Here is a 26,362-nt window from a genome sequence, read left to right on the forward strand (position 1 = left end):
AGAAACTGTTCTTGCCTGGACTGTTGCATGAACTGGACACAAAGAACCTGCAGAAAGAGGACTGCTGGACTTTCCTAAAGGTGAGATGATTATTTGGGTTTCCTGTCTTATGAAAGAGTCTGCGAGACATTTTGCAGGACACAGCAGAAAGTGACTGAACTGTCTTTGAAATCTCCTGCTTCATGGAAATGTCTGCTGGATACTATGGGCCTGAAGGCAGAAGATGGATGCCCCAAAGGTACAAAAGAACTTTGGGTGACTATCTAGACAGCAAGATGTCTCTGTCATTTCTAGAGTTTTGGATTTCTTGTTTGCATAGGTAATATTATAATCCTTCTAGATCTTTGATGGAATTGAAGAATGGTTAGTTATAGTTATAGTTTTTCTTAGTTATGAGAAAAGATAAAATAGATATAAATATTATAACTGTAATTCTTGCTTGATAACTGTTTTGTTGTATGTAATCTCACTATGTTAAAGTTAAAGCCTTTCTTTTTTGTTTAAACAGAAAAAGGGGAAATGATGGGGGAGAGTCTTCTGTTTTGTGTTGATTTCATAGGTTAAATAAAAAAACTGCCTTGACCCTGATAGGACAGAAAATTAGGTAGGCGGAGTAGACTGAACAGAATTCTGGGAGAAAGAAGCAGAGTCAGGCAGTCGCCATGATTCTCCCATTCCAGACAGACACAGGTTAAGATTTTCCTGGTTAGTCACCTTGTGGTGATACATAGATTATTAGAAATGGGTTAGATCAATATGTAAGAGCAAGCCAATAAGAGAGTGAAACTAATGGGCCAGGCAGTATTTAAAAGAATAAAGTTTCCATGTAATTATTTCGGGTATAAAGCTAGCCATGCGGGTGGCCAGGTGCCAGGAACATAGCCCGCCGCTCCAATTACAAGACATATATCCAAGCAAACATAGGTGACACAATAAATGTAACAACTGAAGCTGTTGTTGTCACTAAATTCAGAATACCAGCAACATTTCAAAACCATTTGATCAGAGTTCAATTAAATATATTTATTTTTCCTCACACAAATTTTGATCATATCCCCTACTTTTTCTTATCCCAGACCCATGTCCACTTCCTTACCCATCCAAATTTGTTCCCTTTCATCTTTGTAAAGCTCATCAACTTTAACCTGGGCCACCCATACGTTCTTGGGAATGGCTTTTACCAGATCATGGTGAACCAATCGCAGGCCACACTCTTAGAGAAGACTTATTCTCCCTGTTCTAGTAGCTATCAACTGCTAATAGCTCCTTACTTAGCAATGGAACTTACTATCTACCTCCCATCAAGAAGCTACAGTTTTGTCATCTTGAACTTGTCAATTTGATGTGGTATCATGAACGACCTAATTAACGACGCCCCTATTCAGCAGGAAGCAGTTTAGAGAGACAAAACTACGCCCATGTTCCCAAATATTGTTTATAAATGTTCTTTTACATTTAAAGGGGGATGTGATATAGATATGAATAATTTGCATTGGTATGGATTTTAAGGTCAATTTTGTTATATGTATTTCTGATCTTGATTAAGGTATTGTGATTGTGTAGTTCATTTAAAATGTAATGTATAATTAGGAAATATGGGTTGTTGATGGATAATCATAAATAATAATCAAGCTTGTAGTCATGTTAGTTAGATTTTATAGATATATAGAGATATATTTCAGTTAGATAGGCATTCTTCATATCTTTCAAAGGCTACAAAATATGGCATTTAAATGTTTTAATAATTTAGGGCTTTTCATGACAATGAGACACGTCTGCTCCTGGTAGCACCAATCTACTTCAAAAGGAAGATGGGCATCAAAGAGGATCCTTATGGAGTTTGATAGCCATTTGGGCAAGAAACTGCTCTTGACTGAACTGTTGCATGAACTGGACACAAAGAACCTGCAGAAAGAGGACTGCTGGACTTTCCTAAAGGTGAGATGGTTTTTCGGGGTTCCTGCTTCATAAAAGAATTCATGAGACATTCTACAGGACACAGCAGAAAGTGACTGAACTATCTTTGAAAATTCCTGCTTTATGGAAATGTTTGCTGGATACTATGGTCCTGTAGGCCGAAGATGGATGACCGAACGTTACAGAGGAACTTTGGGTGACTGTACTGGCAGCAAGATATCTCTGTCATTTCTAGAGCTTTTGATTTCTTGTTTGCTCAGGTAATATTATATCCTTCTGGAGTCTTTGATGGAGTTGAAGAATGGATAGTTATAGTTTTCCTTAGTTATGATAAAAGATAAAATAGATATAAATATTGTAACTGTAATTCTTGCTTGATAACTGTTTTGTTATATGTAATCTTACTATGTTAAAGTTAAAGCCTTTCTTTTTTGTTTAAACAGAAAAAGGGGAAATGATGTGGGAGTCTTCTGTTTTGTGTTGATTTCATTGGTTAAATAAAGAAACTGCCTTAGCCCTTTGATACGACAAAAAATAGGTAGGCAGAGTAGACAGAACAGAATTCTGGGAGAAAGAAGCTTAGTGGAGGAGTTGCCATGATTCTCCTACTCCAGACAGAGGCAGGTTAAGATCTTGTTTGGTAAGCCACTTCATGGGCTACACAGATTATTAGAAATGGGTTAGATTAATATGTAAGAGCTAGCCAGTAAGAGGCTATAGATAACGGGCCAGGGGGTGTTTAAAAGAATACAGTTTCCATGTAATTATTTCAGGTAAAGCTAGCCGTGCAGGCGGCCGTGTGCCGGGGACGCAGCCTTGCTGCTCCTATCACTACATAAATTAATGTTTTGTTTTTTCAGCATGTTTTAAAGTATAATAATATAAAGCACACTTCTCCAAATAAGTTTTTCTAAGTACATCAATTTACTTAGAGAGTTAGACACATAGTTCACAGTTTATAAGCATTGTCAGTTCTTCCGGACGTCCTGGGTTCACTTTCTACCACCCAAATATAGCTCATAACCATCTGTATCTCTAATTCTAGGAAATCTGACACCCTCTTCTAGTATCCCTGGTCACTGCTTACAGGTTGTGCACTGACATGAATGCAGCAAATAAAACATATGAATACACAGATAATAAAAATAAACAAATCTAAAACAAAATTCTAATAATTAATTTAGTAATGTTACCATTTAAGGTTAGACCCAGAGAAATTAAGAAATTAAGGGCTGAACTGTACATTGCCTAAGTACACAGAGAAGTGACTCTATTTTACAAAGTCATCAATACAGTAAATTTCCCGGGGTCCTGATTGTGTTTTCCCTATTTCATAAAACATGATCCCCATCAAAAAAACAAATCCATATATATGACTTGCATCCACTTTTAGAATCTGAGAATGGCAGGTACTTTTAGAAACTTCAAAGCCCACTCCCAGTGACATAACTCCTCTGACAAGGTCATAACTCCGTATCCTTTCCAAACAGTTCCATCAACTTGTGACTAAGCATTAAATATAAGCCAATGGGGGCCATTGTCACATAAAGTACCACAGACTAAAAGGTTATCATTATATGAGGTGCCTTTTATTCTAACAAATCCTGTTAATCCCGCTTTCCTTTTTTGATTCATCTTTTTTTTTCTTTCTATCCACAACTACATCAAAAAGCAAATTATTTGTTCTAATATTAAAATGTGACCACATTATGGAATAGATGTTTGTGTCTCCCAAAATCACCATGTTGAATCCTTAGTCATACATACTGTTGGGGCAATTAGAAGGTTGTTGGTTCTTGAGAGTTGAACTTTCACACTGGGATGAGTGACCTAAGAGAAAGCAGAGTGCTTGCTTCTCTTGCTCTATCATGCAAGGATGCTGTAAGAAGAAGTCCACCTGCACATTCAGAGAGAGAGTTATCATCATCTGGCTCTGAAGGAAGCTTGGCTTCAGTCTCCCTGCTTCCAGTGAAATGCAAAATGAATTTCTGCTGCTGAAGTTGCCTACTCTTCCCTTTTCTCAGTTGAACATTCAGTTTAAAAAGAGGTAGAGTGATGCATTCACAGTGTTGGTGGGTGGAAAAGAAATAAAACCTCTCAAGTGAGAGAGAATGGAGGGAAATTGGAATCTGATGTTTATTCTCTTGTTTTCATTCATCATTTTCATTTTTGTTTCCCTCGGTACAAACTAGCCCCTAAAATCTACTCATTTATTTGGCCACTGACTCATTCCTGAGACAAAGCACCAAGGATCCACAATCAGAATTCACTAATTGGCTGATATATCCAATCAGGATTTACCAACTCACCCTAGCACAGACTCCCCTCCTTTCCCTTAAAAGCTCTCTCCTGCAGAGATAACCTCTCTTTCCCATTGCTTTTCTTCCTTCCTTTCTTCTGCTACTACATTTGCAGCCTCCCACTTAAAACCCTGTAGAAGGGCGGTTTTGAACTGCATAGAAACCTCTGTGCAGGGGTGACTTGGGGTAGCATTCTCACTTATATGCTTGGCAAACCAAGTCAGGAGGAGGCAGACCTCTCCCATCAATAGAATGCATTGCCAATAGTCAGTCTATGAGAACACAGATGTCACTGTAGTTCAAAGGCTTTGATTAAGTTGTGGTTTGTCTTCTGATGAGACATATTTTTACATATATGTATATGTACATATACATATATTTTTACATATAATTTTTACATATTATATTACAGCAAGAGTTATTCCCATAACACCAGGCTTTTTGTTTAGATTAACTAGGGCACCAAGCTCTTGAAATTATTTGAAACCAAGTTACTAGTTTAAGAAACTATTTTCATGTATTATGGGATGATGGAGGAAGGTCATTGGTTAAATACAGAAACTGCCTTAGCCCTGATAGGACAGAAAATTAGGTAGGCGGAGAAAACAGAATAGAATGCTGGGAAAAAGAGGAAGTGAGCTTAGACGCTATAGCTCTCCTCTCTGAGGCAGATGCGATGAAGCTCTGACCCAGGATGGACGTAGGCTAGAATCTTCCCAGTAAGTGCACCTCAGTGCTACACACATTAATAGAAATGGGCCAGGCAGTGTTTAAATGAATACAGTTTGTGTGTTGTTATTTTGGGGCATAAGCTAGCTGGTGGCCAGGAGACGGGTGGCAGAACACAGCCAGTAGGTCCTTCAACAATGGGAACCTAGTTTGAATTGTGATTTGAGTATTATAAAAAGAGCACTGGCTTTGCAGTAAAGAATGCAGGTGTATCTCCTACTCTGCATCCCCTGTGTCCTGATTTCTGCAGCACTAACCAGGGTCATCCATCAACAAGGATGTTGGAGAATGGTCCCCAACAATTGGTGCCCGAACAGGGACCCTGAAAGAACGTTAGGAGTGCCGGATAATAATGTAAGTAATTACAGGGTAATGGGACAAGCTAACTCTTCTGTGCTTCTGTCTATGCTTAAACATTTGCTGAAAACTCATGACACTCATATAGCTAAGTCAGACTTAGAGATGTGTCTTGAAATCCTTGGTTTTCCTCAGATGAGAATTTAATGGATATAGGAAATTGTGATCAGGTTCAGATGAACATTGAGAAGGCTGTGAAGTAGGGTGAAAAAATACCAATGCACTTTTGGTATGTATGGTCTCTTGTTTATGTAGTTTTTAAAGCCATGCAGATTGAGAAGCCAGTGAAAGACTTAGCATCCGAGGTTCATGCTCCTGTGAAAAAGTTACAGATTAGTGAAGAAATGCAAACTGAGATTGAAAAAGATAATTCTTAGTTAGTTGAGCAGCCGGTCAAGGTTACTCAGAAAGATAATGAAGTTACTAAGGAGAGGACAAAAAATTTAGAAAAGCAGCTGGAAGAATTGTTAACCATTGCCAAAGATAAAGTGAAAGTAAAACTGTCAGCTCCTTCCCTGCAGAGGTATTCATTTAAGGCAGCTGCAGTTAGGGGATAGGCAAAATCTTTGGATTCTTCTGATCTTGATTGACTCTCAAGAAGAGTTTGGCCTTGACCAGGATGAGGATGACCCCCCTGACCATCATGTATTCCCTGTCATAGGACAGCTGCCTATTGGTGGAGTAACCCAACCCCCATTGAAGGTATCAATGTGGATGATATTAGTAGGATTCGGAAAGCAGTTACTTTGTACGATCCACAATCACATTACACTAAAGAAATTTTAATTGGCACTGTCCGTCATTATGGAAATTGGGCTCCTGAGGATTGGAAAATTTTGGCGCATTCGCTACTAAAAGACAGAGAGTATTTGCAGTTTCAAATGTGGTACCAGTATATGTTTGTCTGTCATTACTGTCCATTTTGTTTATTTATCTTTGTTATCCTGGAAGAGATGAGGCAGGCAGCCTCTGCCTCTAGCCTCCTGTGCATTTTTATTGGATCAGGTCTAGGACTTTGGGTCCTGAAAGAAAACCTTCTCTAAGGAAAGGCATGACACTGGCCACCTTCCTTCCTTGTTCTCTCATCCACAGCCTGCCAGCAGCTCCTGCAGAGGGCAGGGGATGCAGGCACATGCTCAGGTGGGCAGAGATACTACAGGGAGACATGTGCTTGTGTACTGGGCGGCAGGAAATTAACTGCTTGAAGTTGAAAAACTGCACAGATGTATAACAGAGAATCTTTGATGGTGGCTGGAGAAGTTAACTTTTTTTTTTTTTTCAAGAATGCAGGTCCAAATCAGGAGCAGAAGGAGAGAGAGCACAAGCAAGGAACTCAGGACCGCGAGGGGTGCACCCACACACTGAGACAATGGGGATGTTCTATTGGGAACTCACCAAGGCCAGCGGCTGAAAAAAGCCCGGGATAAAACAGGTCTCGCTGAACATAGCGGACAAGGAGGACTACTGAGAACTCAAGAACAATCGCAATGGGTTTTTGATACTACTGTACTTATTGGATTTGTGGGAGCCTAGGCAGTTTGGATGCTCACCTTACTAGACCTGGATGGAGGTGGGTGGTCCTTGGACTTCCCACAGGGCAGGGAACCCTGATTGCTCTTGGGGCTGACGAGGGAGGGGGACTTGATTGGGGGAAGGGGAGAGAAAGGGAAGGCGGTGGTGGGGAAGAGACAGAAATCTTTAATAAATAAATAAATAAATAAATAAATAAATAAATAAGAAAAAAAAGAATGCTGGCAGTCAAGGACACTCTGTGCCCAGCAGGGCTGTTCCCCCTCTTTTCTTTCTTAAGTCAAGTTCTTCTTCACGGTGATAACACTCAAGATCTTTTCTGCTGGCCAGCAATTTCTCATTTTATCCCTTCTCTGTCTTGATATTGCTTAAAAAATATTGAATTATACTAACTTGTGTACTTTGAAAAGTTTTGATTTAAAATAATAGTTAAATATGCCTTATGTTTGGGAAAATTATGCTTTTGTTTTCACAGAAAAAATATATGTGTTTTAATTATTTAGATCCAATGGGTTATAAATACTTATCATCTTTAAAGGAAATTGAGTACAAATTATTATTGGTTAAGAAAAAGAAAGCTACTGCTTGTCTCAAAAGTTTCACATTTGTACAGGTCTTTATATGTCACTACAAATTTAAGTCTTTATTGTGATACATACACACATACATACATATATTATATATTTTGGCTTTTGTTTGAAATGTATCTATGCAATGTTCTGGACTGCAGGATAAACTCATAAGAGGAGACATTCAGGGAGATTTATATGTTGTCTAAAGGACAAGGAGACAAAAGGATATAGAAAAAAACTCATGCATGGACAATAATGAGTTTTAAGAAAAACTATAAAAATTCTAAATATTTAATTATGTTGTGCTAATTCTGATTGACTTCTCCATTAATAAGGCTAATGATTCTTTGCTGAAGGATAATTATGTTAGTTATACAATCATGTTCTTTAAAGGTAAAAGGAAGACTGGGGTCCTAAATACAAGTAAATAATTAATCATCATAATACAAGTAATCCTCCGAGTTACAATGTTCTATATGATTGTCCTCCTATAAAATAACAATGCTAAATGTCTTAGCTATTCCGACTCCCATAGAGAAGTCCAAACATGTTTCTTAAAAACTTCAGCATCGTATCTATGGTCGATAAATTAAAACTGCAGTCTGACTGCTCATATGATGGTTAGTTGTAGGTCAAAATGCTTTTATTGGGAGTCTATATTAATTCAAAGGGTTGAAAAAATAAAAGACTGAGAACATCAATATAGGTTGTAAAGATTTGAAGGCATAAATTCTTGGAGATTATATGGGTCTTAGAGTATATTCTAAAAATATAAAATTTATAAGAAATAATGGATTTAGATGTATATAAAAATTTAAAAGATTTCTTTACCCTTCCTTAATTATTAACAATATGAGTAAATAAGCTTCAAATGAGTCCATAAATTTAGTTCTTGTTTCCAGTCTGTATCTGTTTCACCAGGTTTCTACTTGGCTGACAAATGCATCCAAGCATCAGTTGCTGATAACCACCTGCTCCAAATGACTCTGAGTCCTGACTTTGCTGAAACCTGACGTGGACCAATCCAGCCAATGTGACTGCTGTCTTTTCAGCTTGTCAATGAACCAGATTCTTCTAAGTTCCCTCACTGATTTTGACTAACATTCTAGTTTTCCAGGGCCCTGAGAAAAACGTCCTAAGGTCAGCAGGAAGTAATTACAGAAATGAATGCACCATCCCTGTTCACACCCACCCTCCCCCAAATGTTAGATAAAAAGGAAATTTCTCTGTCAGTCATCACAGGGATTTTGGCCATTAATGTCTTCAATAATTAATAATTTCTATCTGGGTGCCATTAAAGTAATGTTACTAAAATCTCAATATCAGCCTCTGGAATAAATTTGTCTCAAGGATTTGAGTTGATGTACAAAGCAGGGGCAAGGAATGTTTTAAAGAGCAACATTTTGTCATTAATAACCTTATAGCTGAACAAAACCATTTCACAAGCTTGAACTGTCTTTACTGATGGTTCTAGAACTCATGCCACTTATTGGACTGAATCAGTTTTGGTCATGATTATCTCCTTATTCCTCAGTGCAACAGAATAAGTTATAGACAGTAATTCAGGCATTGCAGGATTTTCCTACCGAAACCCTTAATATAGTGGATGATTCCAAACATGTAGTCAGGTTGTAATGAGCATCTGCACTGCTTCTATTCAAGTTAATAATCATATACTACAAGGATTATTTTTAACATTACAAAAGTTACAGCAAAAATGAAATCATGTAGTGTTTATTGTGCATATACGATCACATATCAAATTACCTGGATATCTAATAAAGGGGAAATAATCTAGCTGATGCTCTTGTAATCTTTGCTTTGGCTGAGGATGAGCACACCAATGCTCCTCACTTACATGTTCAATATAAAATGCCTTACAGACAAGCTAAGTGTATTATCCTTAACTGTCCTATCTGTCATCCCCCCATTTAATACAAAATATCCCTGGCACAAATCCTTGGGGTTTGGATTCCAACCATATTTGGCAGATGGATGTAACTCGTTTACCAGAATCTGGCTGGTTATCTTATGTTCATGTTACCATAGATACTTTATCCTCAATGATATGGGCTATACTATTATCTGGGGAGACAACTAATAATGTCAGTACCCATTTATTTAAAGCTTTTGTGGTATTGCGGGTACCAGTCATAATAAAGACAGACAATGGGCCTGCATACTCCTCTACAAAATTTCAGCGATTCTGTGATCAACATGAGATTAAGTTGTAAGATTTTAAATTTTTATGTATGCATTTTTTAATTATTTGTTGTTATTTTGTTTATTTGGACAACAGGTGTTTTACTCACATACTTGTGTGTGTCCCAAATGTTTGCATATAGAGTTCAGAGAAAATATTGGATCCCTTCAGACAAGTGTAAGCACAAGTTTCCTGTCTCAGAGCCACTTCATCCCAAATACCCTACAGCTGCTTCTTAAATTACCACATAGAAGCTTAATATAAATTATAAATTTTCAACCATTAGCTCATGTTTAGTATTAACTAACTCTTACCTGTTAAGTTAACCCTTATTCCTTAATTGCATTCTGCCATATGGCAGTATGGCATGTCCATCTTCATTGGCAGCCCATGTTGTGCATCTCTGACCTTAGTGAAATGGATCCACTTCTGTGGGTTCCCACACATTCGCTCTCTCAACATCTGGCCAGTGTCTTCTGACTCCATCCTTCTTCCCATCATCCTTAGTTTAGTTGGCCCAGCTATACAGTTGATCAGTCACTCAAGGTTCCTCTGTAATGTTGGGGCACCCGTATTCAGTCTACATTCCTAAAATATTTTACAGACTTTCCTGTGAAACTGGAATTTTGAAGAAATTTTGTAGTGATATTTTATTTGTATTTTAATAAATAAAGCTAGCCAGAAGTTCAGAGAGTAAAACAGCTGCACAGATCAGCTTTATAGACCAGGCAGTGTTGACACACACCTTTTACACTGTTTTGCCATATAATCTGGGAGGTAGTGCTGCATGCCTTTAATTCCAGCACTAGAGAGAAATATAAAATGGAATGAGACAGATCTCATATACAGCCTCATTCTGAGATTTCTGGAGGCAAGACCACCATTTTGGACTGAAATAGTAGTAAGAGCCAGTGGCTGGCTCTTTTGCTTTTCTGACCATCAGGTTGAAACCAAATTTCTGTCTCTAGGTTTTTATTAATCATGCTACATATTGTACATTGTCATGTCAGATTTCAACAATCATGTTTTTGTGTCTCATGCTTGTCCAATTTGGACAGCACATATTCAGTCACATGGCAAGGAAAGTTTCTTGCCCAGTGGCTAACTTTTGCCACCAAGAAAGTAAATTCCATAAGGAGTTTCTTCAATATTCATCATCTACTCTGAGGTATATTAGTGCTTCCAGGAAAAGTCATGTCTCATTGTGATTAAAAAAAAAAAAAAAAAAAAAAAATAATTTTATTAACACATCTCAAATCCAATATTTTGTAGAGCTATAAAGTGCTTGAAAACCATCTTTCTATTGAAAATATAGCTCTGTTTAACATTGAAAACGTACCTAACATGACTACAAGCTTGATTGTAACTGGTAACTATTAACCTGCATATCTATATTATCCTAAATAGTTTGTATTAATAACATTTAGGACTAGGAATTTACATGCCAGTGTTCCTTGAGCTGTATAGGTATAATGCCTTGAAAAAGAGTAAAAACATATGTAGGTTGTGCCACCATGCCATTCTACCCTATTTCTTTTTAAGGACTTCTCTATCTTTTTTCTTTTCTCCCCCAAGGCTTCATTTATTTTTAAACACACTGTAAACCATTTAAAGTCTTTTGCTTTGTTTTCTGTCTAAATATATCTTTAGTGTAAGCACTGTAATGACATCCTTATCATGAAGGGACTTTAGATAGATTAGTATTGGCAGCTATTTTGAACAGCTGGCATTCTTAGAAATTTTAATAAAAAAAATTGATGTGTGTGAGTATGTGTGTTTTGGTGCCAAAGGAGGATAGACAAGGGTGTTGAATACCTTGAGCTGGAGTTTTAGGTACTTTTGAACCACCTGATGTGTGCTCTGGGAAGACCAGAAAGTGCTCTTAAACAACAAATCATCTCTTAGTCCCATGATGTTCTCTGTCATGATGGTCAAGAATCCCTCTCTTGCCAAGAAAAGACCAAAACAGTATTTCTTATCTATAAACTACAGATAATTACTTAAACACAATGTCTGAGATTGGATTTGTGGTGGAGGAAGTCCTTCTGTATATGTGTTGATTTCTTGGTTAATGAATAAAGAATCTGGCTTGGCCTATGATAGGGCAGAGTACAACTAGGTCTGGAAACCTGAACTGAATATTGAGAGAAAGAAGGCAGAGTTGTGAGAAGCCATGGAGCCATCAGTGGAGAAAGACATGAGCTGCTAACTGGAACCTACCTGGTAGGTCACAAGTCTCATGGTAAAATATGAAATAATGAAAATCAGTTAATTTAAGATATATGAGTAAGCCAGAAATATGCTTTAGCTATGGGACAAATAGTATTGCAAATAATATAGTTTCTGTGTGATTATTTCAAGTCAGGGCAGTCTGGAAATGAATAAGTGGCCTCTAACAATAGATTGGGTCTTGGGACAGTACTAGAAAACCTATTAAGGAGGCTTTTCAATGGTTCAGTGGGTAAAGGTCATTTGTTGCCTTGGACATATACCCGAATCACACACTCATGTAGTGGAAGGAGAGTACTGAGTCTTGCAATATTTCCTCTGACCTATATATGTATTATATAGCACAAATTCAACACACACACATGTGCACACCCAAAATAAATAACTGTGATGATTTTTTTCAAAGGTATAAAAAAGTATTTTTAGTTCATTGGGTCTAAATGGCATATAAAAAGTTTATCATGTATTTACTATTATATTAATGTTAAATCAAAGATTTTAATCATCAAAATAAAAACTTATGAAACAACACTGATGTCTAAAACAGTTTACATAGAGCTCTTTATATAAATTCTGTGTTCACAAAGTTATCTGTGCCAAATTGTCTTATGTAAACAGGTATAAAGGGAAGCATTCAGCTAGATAGTGACTACATGCAACTTTTAAAAAAACAGGAATTTTAGTTTTCAATATGTGTGTTGGAGAGCTTTAGTAGGCCTCTGTATGCAAGGAATACAACAGTATTGGTGCTTCAATGGTACAAACGGAGATGATAATTGGAACAATGCTGTCAATTCCTTTTGTCCTATAAATCTTTCTGAAAGAAAACCACTTAAAAAGAGCTAGATGCACTGAGTCCACTAGTTAATTTTTAATTTCAACTTTGTGTTTTAAAGGTTATTCAGTTAGGGGCTTTGTGGGTCATTGTTTTGTAGTAGCATTCAAAGGAACTTCCAATTTGGATTTTGAACTTCAAATATGTGCTGATGATGCATTGAGATGAAACTATTGACTCAGCTGCCTGAATGTTTTGTAATTAAATGCAGGGGAAAATGCCAGAATTGCAAAATTAATCAACAGTACTCACATACACATCATGCTGAAATATTCAAGAAACTGTCTCCTGACCCAGTTGGAACAACACTGTAGACTTTAAATCTATTCTGCAGCAGCAAACAACTACCATTATCTGACTCTTGAATGTGTGGTCATTTTATAATATGTGTTAAGATGTTAATTTGGCAATGAGGATTATGGTTGTTTTGGCTAGTGTTCATCTGTTTTCACATCCGTTTACTCACATACTCATTTATTCTATATACCAGACTGAAAACAAAGGTTCCCTGTCTATCAGACTCTGAAAGTATGTGTGACTGGTAAATATTTGTGTGACATTGTGATTATGGAGAAGGGGGAAATGCCAGGGCCTTCCTAGTTTCCAGTGTTGGCTTTCTGACATTGAGATCTCCAGCCTGTGCATCTCAGCTCCTTCACTTCCTGATTTAACCTGCTTCCCAGTTTGACTTTCTAACTCTTCTTTTGTCTTTGTGCCTGTCTTCTCACATTTAATTCTTTTGCTTTTGGTTATAAACTCTGTTTTCTCCTCTGCACTTTGAAGACAATAGGTGCTGTTTTTATTTGTGGTTAGAGAAACTGAGTGGTCTATCCCAAAACTTGCAAATAGTTTGCAAAAAGATCTTCAAACTTGTACTTATTTCAAAGAAGAAGAAGCTAAGCTATTATGCTGCACTCAGATGACACAGGCATAAGAATGGTTCTCATTAATCTTCTTTTCCCTCTGACACTGACTGCATCATGGCAATAGCTACCGTTCACCAGTTTATGATCTGTCTCTCCCATAGCTTCTGTGTCCTTTTGAGAGAGAGCACAAGCTTCATCTTCTTTATCTTCAGACCCATGATACCTACAACTGTGCTCAGATTTTAGTAAAGCCTTAATAAACATTTGTGGAGTGAATGAATATTATTCACTGCCATTGACAGGGTGACTGTTTAATTCCAGCTCCAAGTCACAGTGTTGATTGGAGATATGCAGTTCATTTTCATAACAGTCTTGCATGATAGACATAAATACTCTGCTTCAATATAAATAGGCAAAAAAATCATATAGGCAAAAGTCAACACATCTGGGATTAAGGTCACAATGGTGTCTTATAGTTGACACTCTCCAGATGTCTCCTCTTTAAGATGTGAATGAGAAACTGTACACATGAATGGATTAGGGGAAACCCTGGGGTTTGCTGTATTTTTAGATATGAGGGGTACATGGAAACATGTAAACTCTTTTTAATATGAGAAAAAGATGTTCAAATATTTTCTGTTGAAGTAGGAGCAGCAGGGCTGCGTCCCCGGCACTTAGCCGCCTGCATGACTAGCTTATGCCCAGAAATAATTACATGGAAACTGTATTCTATTAAACACTGCCTGGTCTGGCTAGTTCCAGATTCTTATTGGCTAGCTCTTACATATTGTTCTAACCCATTTCTAATATTCTATGTAGCCCATGAGCTGGCTTACTAGAGAGGATCTTAACCTGCATCTGTCTGGTGTGGGAACATCATGGCGACTCCTCACTCAGCTTCTTTCTCCCAGCATCCTATTCTGTTTACTCCGTCTACCTAAGGGTTGGCCTATCAAATGGGCCTAGGTAGTTTCTTTATTAATAAGAAATCACTCCCACATCATTTCCCCTTTTTCTGTTTAAACAAAAAAGAAAGGCTTTAACTTTAACATAGCAAAATTACATATAACAAAACAGTTATCAAGTAAGAATTACAGTTACAATATTTATATCTATTTTATCTCTTATCATAACTAAGGAAAACTATAACTATCTATTTATTCTTTAACTCCATCAAAGACTCCAGAAGGATATAATACTACCTAAGTAAACAAGAAATAAGAAACCTCTAGAAATGACAGAGACATCTCGCTGCCTGGACAGTCACCCAAAGTTCCTCTGTACCATTGGGGCATCCATCTTCGGCCTACAGGCCCATAGTATCCAGCAGACACCTCCACGAAGCAGGAAATTCCAAAAACAGTTCAGTCACTTTCTGCTGTGTCCTGCAGAATGTCTCGCAGACTCTTTCATGAAGCAGGAACCCCGAAAGACCATCTCACCTTTAGGCAAGTTCAGCAGTCCTCTCTCTGCGGGTTCTCTGTGTCCAGTTTATGCAACAGTCCAGGCAAGAGCAGTTTCTTGCCCAAATGACTATCCAACTCCATAAGGATCCTCTTCGATGCCCATCTTCCTCTTGAAGTAGCTGGTGCTGCCAGGAGCAGACGTGTCTCCTTGTCATGAAAAGTCCTAAGTTATTAAAATATTTTAAATGCCATATTCTGCAGTCTTTGAAAGATATGAAGAATGCCTATCTAATTGAAATATATCTCTATATATCTAGAAAATCTAACTAACATGACTACAAGCTTAACTATTAGCAATGATTATCCATTAACAACCTATATTTCCTAATTATACATTACATTTTAAGTGAACTACATAATCACAATACCTTAATCAAGTTCAAAAATACATATACATATAACAAAATTGACCTTAAAATCCATACCAATGCAAATTATTCATATCTATATCATATCCCCCTTTAAATGTAAAAGAACATTTATAAAAATATTTGGGAACATGGGCGTGGGAACATGGGCGTGGGAACATGGGCGTAGTTTTTTCTCTTCAAACTGCTTCCTGCTGAATAGGGGCGTCGTTAATTAGGTCGTCATGATATAACCTGTATGCTAGTTTCATCTCAGTTGGCAAGTGAGCGAAGCAAGTTTTTGAGGGTGTTCACAGCAACCTTTCAGGAGGACTTGGTCTATCATACCATACCAGGATAGATGCAATCCACAGGGTCACATCCTCTGTAAAAAGAAAAGAAGACCCTCTCCAAATCATCATATCCTTAGACACAAATTTTGAAATCATAATACCCTTATATCCATTCTGGTTTAGCTTGGCAGCCCATGTAACGAAATGTCTCTCTGTACTTAGTTCCTTTACAGTCAAAAATTTTAAAGAAAACACAATGTACATAATCCAGACTCTCTGTGAATTTTTCATTTTTATGTGGCTTATTTTTCTTTATTTCTCTTAATCTATAACTATCTGTACTTCTGTACTCTGTCTCTTTAAAGACTTTACCCTTTTTCTTTTTAAGACATTAACTTTTTTATATTCTTTTTTTTTCTTTCCAAAGCCTACATACATTCATCCAACCATGTGATCCATAAAGGTCTTTTATGTCTGAATCTGTTTTATTGTGAATCTGTAACTTTTTCACTATCCAGGAGCATTTCTCAAAATGTTAAGCACTTCTTAAAAACTTAAGTTTCACCATGTACAGGTAATACGGTACTTCCTGTGCCCTGCCCAGTCTAAACCTTAATTGCGCTGTTATTATGGCAATTACGGTAGTTCCTGCCTGAATTCAGCACAGTTCAGCATGGAGCAGCCGCTACTGCCTTAGAGCCATTTGGTGCCCCTGAACCATTCACAGTTCCAGGCACACAGCAGTCCACATTGGAGCCACAATCAGCAGTTTAATTCTGAGACTGAGTGTGCAGCACAGAAACTCTTTTCATCCAAGTTACAGCCAAATCTGACACGCAGAGTACTGCACAGACTGAAAACATGTCTCTGTATGGCCACAGGAATCCGCCATGCTCTTCCGCCTGCCTAAGCCTGATTCGGCCTTCTGCCCAGGTGCAGGCAGGGAATGCTGAGCCATCTGCACGGTCTTAGAGCACTCTCCTCTGATCCCAAGCGGGAACACAAATGTCCAGTCCCATAAAAGCCTTGAAATGCTTTAAAGCCAGAGTTCACATTGGCAGTACAGCCCCAGGAAGCCGCACTTTAAAATGACGCAGCTTTTTTTCTGCTGCTGTTGCTGAATCAGGAAATTTCTATACAGCACTTCACCAACAAACAGCAAAAATCTGTGTTAAACTCTCTCTCCCTTATTTTTAAGCCTTCTCAGGTTTTTAAGTGGATTTAGCCCCACGTTGGGCGCCACTCTGTTGAAGTAGGAGCAGCAGGGCTGCGTCCCCGGCACCCGGCCACCCGCATGGCTAGCTTATGCCCAGAAATAATTACACGGAAACTGTATTCTATTAAACATTGCCTGGCCCGACTAGTTCCAGATTTTTATTGGCTAGCTCTTACATATTGTTCTAACCCATTTCTAATATTCTATGTAGCCCACAAGCTGGCTTACCAGAGAGGATCTTAACCAGCATCTGTCTGGCGTGGGAGCATCATGGCGACTCCTCACTCAGCTTCTTTCTCCCAGCATCCTATTCTGTTTACTCCGCCTACCTAAGGGTTGGCCTATCAAATGGGCCTAGGCAGTTTCTTTATTAATAAGAAATCACTCCCACATCAATTTTCTTTCACAAGATTAAGATACTTTTGTTCCTCAAACTTTGCCTATGCTGATAAAAAAGGAGAATAATTGAGACCATATAAAAATTATAATTTCCATTGCATTGTTCTCTGAGAACAACCAGTATTGGATAATGAGCAGAGTAAGGCAAGCTTTCTTCAGGAACTGCAGCCACTTTGGGGAATGCTTCAGTCTAGACTGGGTACAATTCAGAATAAAGTGGAGATCAGTGGGGACTCACAGACAAGGAGGGTGGAGGGATGCCATCCAGAAGAAACATCATGCCAGCTGTTTTAGTGTGTGCTAAAACAATCCTTATTGGTGATGAAGAGGGGAGAACAAAATTGAACAAAGAAGCAAGTGGTTATCTGATATATATATATATATATATATATAATTACATAATATTATATAATTATGTATATAATTATAATATAAAACATATCTTTCTGTGTATGTGTTTTAAGAGAGCCAGGGTTCATGACTCCTACATGACACCCAGTTGCGTGCTGATAGGGGCTTGGATGATGTCCTTTGTACATGATTCCAACAAGGGTCAGGCAGATATCCTTGGTCAGTACTGCACCACATTCCATATTCTGTGGGCTATTCTGCCTCCAGACACCATACAGATCTGTGTGATCTGAACTTCCACCTAAGGCTATGGTGATGTCTGTGGCTATTCTCCTGCAGAGAGCTGTGTCTGGGTCCAACTGGTTCTGAAGTCTGATTTATTTCCATGGTCTGTGTTGTCACAAAAGGCTGTGGGGAGGTCCATGATTGTGCTGCAGCTGGAATCCATGTTGATGTCCATAGACCATGCTGCAATCATGAGGGCCATGTTGATGTGGGTGGCCAACTCTGCCTTCCGAAGTCATTTTTGTGTCATGATATGGACAAATTTCAAGAGCATTGTATATGTTTGTGAGCTTACTGAGTCTCGGGGAAATGTTCTTGGTTTATGTTGCACACAGAGACCAGGTGGAGGCCCATTATCTGTGTTCTGGACTTTCTAGAATAAGTATAAAATTAAAGTGATGATGAAAATGTCCTACTTCCAAGACCCAAAATAGTTTGATGAGGCTAGTACTGTTAAATAGATTTCAAGTCACCTTTCTGCATTGTATACTAATACTTGCACCTGCATAAAACCTATACAGAGAGGTACATGTTTGTACATACATAAGATGTAGTGATAAACAACCATGCAAGATGTATCTTTGGGTTTCTGGTATTTTCATAACCCTACATTTTAAAACTTTGAAGTTCTAGATGTATCTGTTGTTTATATTTGTATCAATTTTTGATTAAAATTTTATGCCTCCCTAGGTTTCTGTGAATCAAAGTGCCTCAAAAAGTTTTTCTCATATTGAGACTCCAGGGAAGTTTGGAATGTAAAGACCTCAAGAAGGAAGCCTGGAAAGCAGCCTTTGTGAATTTAGTTGGGCAGAGGTTGAAAAAAAAAAGAAAAAACAAAACAAAAAAAACCAAAAAACAAAAAAACAAAAACAAAAAAACAAGAGATAGCTTCGAGTTCTTAAAGGCAGCAGCCTTCAAGTAAGTTGAAAGGGCACCATCTGGGTATCTTTTTCTTTGCTAAAGAATTGAAAAGTTTTATTTTAACTACATTGTCATTAGGTTAACGCCAGGGCCTAACAAGCTCTGAGTCATGCTTTAATAACACGGAAATCTAATTAAAGTAGCTTGCATTGGCTTTTTCAGTCGAAATCAACAAACCAATGTAGATTGACAGTATAAAATAGTCCCACACTAGCTCAGAGTTGAGTATAATATAGGTATAGACTCACAGTTTACAGTCCACTGCACAAGCAGGGAACAGAATCCAGCAGAGAGACAGAGAGACAGAGACAGAGAGAGACAGAGGGAGAGAGAGACAGAGAGAGACAGAGGGAGAGAGAGAGACAGAGACAGAGAGAGACAGAGAGAGAGAGACAGAGAGAGAGACAGAGAGAGACAGAGAATGAGAGAATGAATTATGGCTGCTTTTATAGCATAAGTGACCATGCCCAAGTAGACTGGTATCCTATAGGCTATTGACTGAAGGAGTTCCCACAGCAAACCAAAACTTCTCTTATAGCATTATTTTCAAGATCAGTCAGAATAAAAACTTCCTAGGTAATTTTATAGTATTCAAGGTATTAGTTAAATTGTTCCTATTCAAATGGTTATGTGTACATGTATGTGAATGCAGTGAATATGTACATATGGATATGTATGTATATGTAAATGTGTGTGCAGGTGCAGATGCCCATACATATATGAGTCAATACCTAATGTTTTCCTCTACCTCAGTTTTTATAATGGAGATTTTTCACAAAGTTTTCGGTTGTTCATTTGGTTAGAGTACCAGATCGACACACTACTGTGATCATGCTGTCTGGATCCTCCCAGTGTTGGGGTTACAGGCAATTTCCCAGAAGATCACTTGATTGCTAAGAATTTAAATTGAGGTCCTCAGTCATAGGAATCAAACACAGTACCAATTGAATTACTTCCACAGCTGTGCTGAACAGTTTATATCAACTTGACACAGGCTAGAGACATTTGGGTAGGGGGACTATTAATTGAAATACAGTCCCAAGGAGACATGGTCTTTTCTGTGGTGCATTTTCTTGATTGAAAATTAATGGTGGAGGGCCCAGCTCACTGTGGGTGGATACCTGGGATTGCCATCCTGGGTTGTCTAAGAAATCAGGCAGTCTAAGCCATAAGGAATAAAACAGGAAACAGTGTTTCTCCATGGCATCTGCAACTGCACTTGTATTCAGGATGCTGCTATGAGCTTCTACCCTGACTTTCAACAGTGAAAAAACTGTCATTAAAATATTGTAAGTTAAAATAAAACCTTTCCACTTAAGTTGATTTTGTCTTGGTAATTCATCACAATAGTAATCTTGACTAAGAGACCTAGGAAAGCTTTTATTTTTCATTTTTGGAATGACTCATTACAGCTCAGTAAATAATTTAATTAACAATTGTTTGCTTTTTTGAAAAGGAAGCAGTAAGACATTTAAAACATAAACATCTGGAAACCATCATAAGAACATGGGAGAACCTGGGAAAAGGTTTGCAACCCATGGGGTGACATGCTTTTCGAAAATGAAGGTATGAATTATTTAGATATATGTGCATGTATATATGCATGACAATCTTTTAAAGCAAGCACTGAAAATTCTTGTAACATTGCTCAGCTTATATGAAGTTTCCCAACATAAAAACTATTTTGCCTAATGTGTTCTTAATGTATTGCCTTAAAGAAGTTGATTTTATTATTATGGTTATCTAGCTAGGATTATTTAACTAGACAGATTTTTCAGACTAACTTAGAATACAGATTCTCAACCTATGATTTGAGACCCATTAAGGGTTGAAGTCCCATTCACAGGGGTCACCTAGGATCATTGGAAAGCACAGCTATTTATTTTTCAATTCATAACAGTAGGAAAATAGAATCTATGAAGGAGCCAATAAAAATAATTTCATGGTTGGGACCAACTGAACATGAGAAATTGTATTAAAGGATGCATCATTATAAAGGTTGATTACCACTGTTTTAGGAAGTTTTAAAGGAGCATTAGGCTTAAAATATTTTTATGTGTATTATAATATGATGGAATTTGGCCTGTGGTCAAAGGTCCAGCCAGTGCTCAGTTCTGAAGGATTTTTGACAAAAGATCAGGTCACACCTAGGAACAGTTCCTGAATAAAAGTGCTGCATTGATTAATATGCAAAGATCTAATCAGATGAATATATTCTATGAGCTTTGACAATATTCCAATCATTATGTAAGAGAAAGTATCTATTCTGTTTACTGTTTGGGTGGTTTTCAATAGTTTTGAGATAGTTGTCCTTCTCACAGTTCCAAAGGTATCACTAAATGCAAGCTTAGCTTAACCCAGAATCTGAACATGGTTAGACTAGGTCTATGGAGAGTTCCTCCTAGGTTCCTCTCTAAGCTGCTGCCTCCTAAGTCATCCAATCACAAGCTCATTTACCTTATTCACCTGTAGTGGACTCCATACATTAATGTAAATGAGAGGAGGCCTCAGACTCAGCCCTGGGAAGTGTTTTTACCTGCAGTGATGCATGAATTATTGAAATCCAACCCGTCAAGTTATTCTTCAGTTCTCACATTCTGAGGAGCCCAGGGCCTCTGGATCTTAACCTTTGAAAGATGTCTACTAGATGTGTCTCTTTGGACAATTTGTGCAATGTGTTTGTACTTCATCTGAAAAGGATAGTGGTAGTCCTACATTTTAAGACAAAACCATCATTCTGAGGCATCTGTGTTTATGTATCCCTCTCTGTGTCTATCTCTGTATGTGTGTGAGTGCTCACCATTCAGTGTCATCGTTTTCAAGTGCTATGGGGGATTAGACCCAGATGCTCAACACATTGGCCAATACCTCTATCACTGATCTATACCTCCTTCTCCGCTGTTAAATATGTTAATTACCTTCAATATATGTTTTTTATGTATATGACCCTTTTGCCCCCATGTATGTTGGTGTACCACTTGTGTGTCTGGTATCCTTGGAGGCCAGAAGAAGGCGTTGAATTCACTCTAACTAAACATACAGGTAGTTTTGAAACACAATGTGGGTGCGAAGAGCTGAGCTCAGGTCCTCAGAAAGAGCAGACATTGGTCTTGACTGCTGAGCTAAATTTCCAAATTCAAAGCTAAGGATAATGATGGGTATTCTGATTATCAATTACCAATATTATTAGGATTTATAGTGAAATAACCTGAGGTATCATAAACATTTCCCAACACTCATCTTTGATTACTGTCTCAGGGTTTCTATGCTATGAAGAAACACTCTAGTCATGCAACTCCTATAAAGGAAAACATTTATCTGGGGCTGGCTTATAATTTCTGAAGTTTAGTCCATAACTCTCATGGTTCGAAGCATGGCAGCCCAAGGAAGATACCGTTCTCGAGAAGGATCCAAAGGCTCTACACCCAGGTCAACAGGCAGCAGGAATAGAGTGGTACTGGCCCCACCTGCAGCTTCTGAAACTTCAGAGCCACCCTCATTGACACTTCTTCCAATAAGGCCAGAGCTCCTAATGCCACTGCTTGGTGGCCAGGCATTCAAATCTATGAGTTCATGGGGCCATTCCTAATCTTGCCATCACAGTTACGTAAGAGTTTAACAACAGTAGATACTGGTATGCAGTTTATGGGAAAATGTTAAAACCGTAACTTTACAAGCCATAATTTAGTGGTGATTGTTTAAAAAGACTTAGACTTCTCTGATTTAGAACAGTCCAAAATGTTAGGGTGGTCAAACAGTCTACAGTGCCAGACTGAAGCTTCTGCTTCTTACGTTTAGGAAACAATCATTAAGAAAAGTATCCCAGGAAAGGGGAAATGATGGCCTTAATGACCTTTAATCACACATAGGACTGGAAATATGAAACTCATGTGAAATGATCAATTATCATTTGAATTCTCTGAAAGATTTGTAGTGGGAAGAGGGAATATTTCTGCAAATTCCATGTAGTGTTAGACAAACTTCTATGACACTGTTAAATTATACTGAACTCGGCGTTCATTCTTACCATTTTATTTATTTTTTATGTAAATTCTGCTTAGGTTAATCCAGATTAATTGGTACTGGTAATAAAAAATTTTCCAAGCAGTAAATACTAACCTAATTCAGGATGGTTTGCCTATTATTTCTGATGAGATTCCAGAATTTCCAGAAGCTGGGATGATGACATTACCAACAACCTACTGATGGGATATAAGTTAAGGAAAACAGAGAGCTCATTCACTACGTAAAATAAAATAAGTTCATTAGTAACAGGAAAGTAGTGAGGAGTCTTATTAGGAAACAGATACATTTTATCCTGAACCTGAGAGACACCCAAAATATTCTGCCCTGGGTTTATATGCCATGAACATCACTTAGACTACTGTGTTACAGGGTTATAGGGCAAGCATATTGCCCCAGAAAGAAACATAAAACAGGTCACTTTGCTGCGACTATTGCCTCCAGGAGTGAGATTGTAGTTTGTTTTTCTCAGGAACATAAAGAGGACAAATTGTTGAACTAGCCAAGGACAGCTCAAATTCTAATAGTTCTTAAATAACAGAAGTCCAGAGTCAGATATCTGTGAAGGGGTGAAAGCTGAGAGATCAGATAAGTAGTGCAGCTACTAGAGAGAACCTTTACCAAATCATCAGACTGAAGTGTGATCCTGAATGCCCTGTCTACAAGCCTCAACCTTCATCCTCTGACTGAATTCTTAAACTTCGTTTGTCTCGCTGAAATCTCTGATACTGAGCTCCTGTCTCCTCTTTTCATCTAATTGTTCGAGTTTTAAATCATGCAGTGCATACTCATACAGAGACCTAAGTTTCCCATCATAATAGTGTTTCCCACCTTTTAATGGGAAAAAGCTCTCTTTTAATTCTTCCTTTAAGGAATCCCAGTTGTCTCAACAAATCTGCCACCAATGACAACACAGATGCTGGTGAAGGGTGAGGCTGACTGCGGCTGCATAGAACAGTAGGAGCCTGAGCAGGTTCAAGCAGTGGTCAGAGAAGGGGGTCCAGAAAATTCTTCCAGGAGAGAAGAAAGGAAAACCTAGTCGGTGAGGTGATGACTCTGTCTCCCAAGTGCTGGGATAAAGGTGTGTGCCATGACTGCTTTGTCTCTGTGACTGATTAGTGGCTTAATTTTGCACTCTAATCTTCAGGAAAGTTTATTTATTATATTACATACAAAATATCACTATAGTCAAGGACATCCAGAGACTAGTCATTTCTGAAAACATGAACAGAAATATGCTTTTGTTTAATTCTGTGCTCTGCGTCTTACCTTCTTTAAAGTGGAAAGCACTTGTCTTGGAGATAACCTTATAATGCTGAAGACCCATCAATGACTGTATCTTACATTGAATAACCATGTCTTTCTGTATGAATAAGGTACACTGATTAAAAAAAAAAAAAGGCAGACATGCCTTTCTAAAAACTCACCGCTGATAACCTATTATTCTAACTGCATTTCCAGAGTGAGGACAATATGGTAAAAAAGAGATTACATTTTAAATTTTCTTCCATGTTCAAGAACTGTTTAATTTGGAAGCAAACCTCGTGGTAGAGGCTGTTTTGTCAGTAGGTGGCAGATATATAATTGGAAAACAAAGTTCTCACTTTTTCTTAAACGTTTTTCTTCCTAGATGTTTCTGTTGGCATTAACAGTGGCATATCTAGCCAAATCAATATCCGGAATTTATATGGTTTCCATGCTCACACAAATAGAGAGACAATTCAATATCCCCACATCTGTAGCTGGATTTATCAATGGGAGTTTTGAGATTGGTGAGTTACATTTACTTATTATTGTGTATTGATATTCTCTCCTAATTTCCTGCATAAGATTTTCTAATCCGACTGACTTACATGCTTTCTGTTGTGATTGAATGGCCTGGTCTGGGTGTGAAGTAGCCATTGATTTAAATGTCCCCAAGATAATATGTATTCTTTACTATATACCCTGATATGGCCTCTTTTTCTGACAATTGAAATAAGATTTAGAGTATTAATATCTAATTCCATCACTAGATAACTCAGACAGACATTAAGGCCTTTTTTAAAGCATTTCAGAAGGTTTTTGTGGGAGCACAGAGGAACTGGTGTTCTGAAGGAAAGAGCAAATGCTTCTCTGCCCCCACTGTGCCTGGAAAGTTGGCGGCTCTCCACTCATAGAAACTGAGGAAGATGAAGATGGTTTCCTGTGTCTGAATTGTGTCAGACACAATTCCAAAGATTTGGGTAGTGAAGGTAATGAACTGGAATATGACAGTACAAAGGGTGATGGAGGGAAAGATGCCTTCTATAAACAAAGTGACTTGGAAGCCTTTTGTTCTTAGTTTTTTTTTCTTTCGAAGTGAATTTGATTTTAATGCATTCAACCAAAACAGCCATGAAAATCAGGACTGTGAAGTAACTAACCCACATTGAGGGTGTTCCATCTTGTCTCCCAGGATAAAATTCTTACATGTGTCCTAGGTTTTCCCAGTGCTGTCAGGATGAATGTCTTACATAGACTTTTTATAGATTCAGTCGTGTTCTAGTGTGTTAGATGCAGCACGTGCTGTCCATTCATTATCCAAGGTCCTATGGAAGACATTGAGCTAGGGAAGACAATACCCTGAAGGGGAAAGGTGATCCGGGAGGAGAAATGGACAGGGAAATGTGATGGGGAGATGTGTCAGAGGGTGAACCATCAAATAGTTTGTGTTTGGATCAAGTCAGCCCTGTGTTATGGGAAGGTGTAAGTTGTTAGAACATGAACCTGGAGAAGTGTGCAGCGACAAAAAATGGGAAAAGACTATAGCTTGCTCTGGAATGTGTCTTTTATCGTTCTGGTGCCAGAGAGCCAGTATGTGGTTTGAAGAGGGTCACGATCTTTTTATGCTAAGGACTCATATTGAAAACCCAATACCACCTGATTTTAGGAAATTTTAGTTGTACAAAATGAAACTATATTGGTCAAAAGGAATGCAGTGACACTGAAGTATAATTATCAGAACATTTAAACATTTTATCAGGAAGGAATATTCATGCTTTTTAAAAAGGCAAAGATTATCTACATCTGATTTTTTAGTAATTATTGGCTGCATGACTTTTTGCAGTATTTACAACAACCACAAGGTTATAAGCCTTTTGGAGACAGAATGATGACCCTTCAAGTAACTATTGCCTTCTGCACTACCACAAACACAAATGCCAATGTCCAGCTAATACTTATTGATAACAATTCTTATCCAAGTTCTTGGAAATTCTAATTTCTGTGAAATCAGTGGTTTTTAAACTAAAGGTAAAAAAGTCCTAATTAAAGTAGAAAATGACAATACTACCACTGACTGGCAGGTGATTTAAGGGAAGTCTTAAATGCAGTCATTGATCAGTGAATGCAGCAGTTGGTAGGCTTTTCCCTACCAAATGGTAGTTTTGGTAGTTTTGCCAGCAACCTTCCCAGGGCCTAGACAGCACCTTACCTTTTCCCACACACCCTCCCACAAAATATTTGAGGGGGATAGCAAGGCAATATAAAGGCCATCTAAGCC

At 38.0% G+C, this 26,362-nt stretch overlaps 1 protein-coding gene across 1 annotated transcript in view; it reads left to right on the forward strand.

Annotated features, from left to right (window-relative positions):
- LOC126497335 (solute carrier organic anion transporter family member 1A5-like) overlaps positions 1–26,362 on the forward strand; it is a 185,723-nt gene that overhangs the window by 109,915 nt on the left and 49,446 nt on the right. Inside the window, 2 exon segments of the mRNA XM_050135305.1 lie at positions 20,277–20,382; positions 24,470–24,634. Coding sequence (XP_049991262.1) covers positions 20,323–20,382; positions 24,470–24,634 — 225 coding nt within the window. The 5' untranslated portion in view covers positions 20,277–20,322.

The sequence above is a fragment of the Alexandromys fortis genome, unplaced genomic scaffold, assembly GCF_014885135.2.
Source record: "Alexandromys fortis isolate MF-2015 unplaced genomic scaffold, M_Fortis_MF-2015_v1.1 scaffold_21, whole genome shotgun sequence".
In the NCBI taxonomy this organism is placed as follows: domain Eukaryota; kingdom Metazoa; phylum Chordata; class Mammalia; order Rodentia; family Cricetidae; genus Alexandromys; species Alexandromys fortis.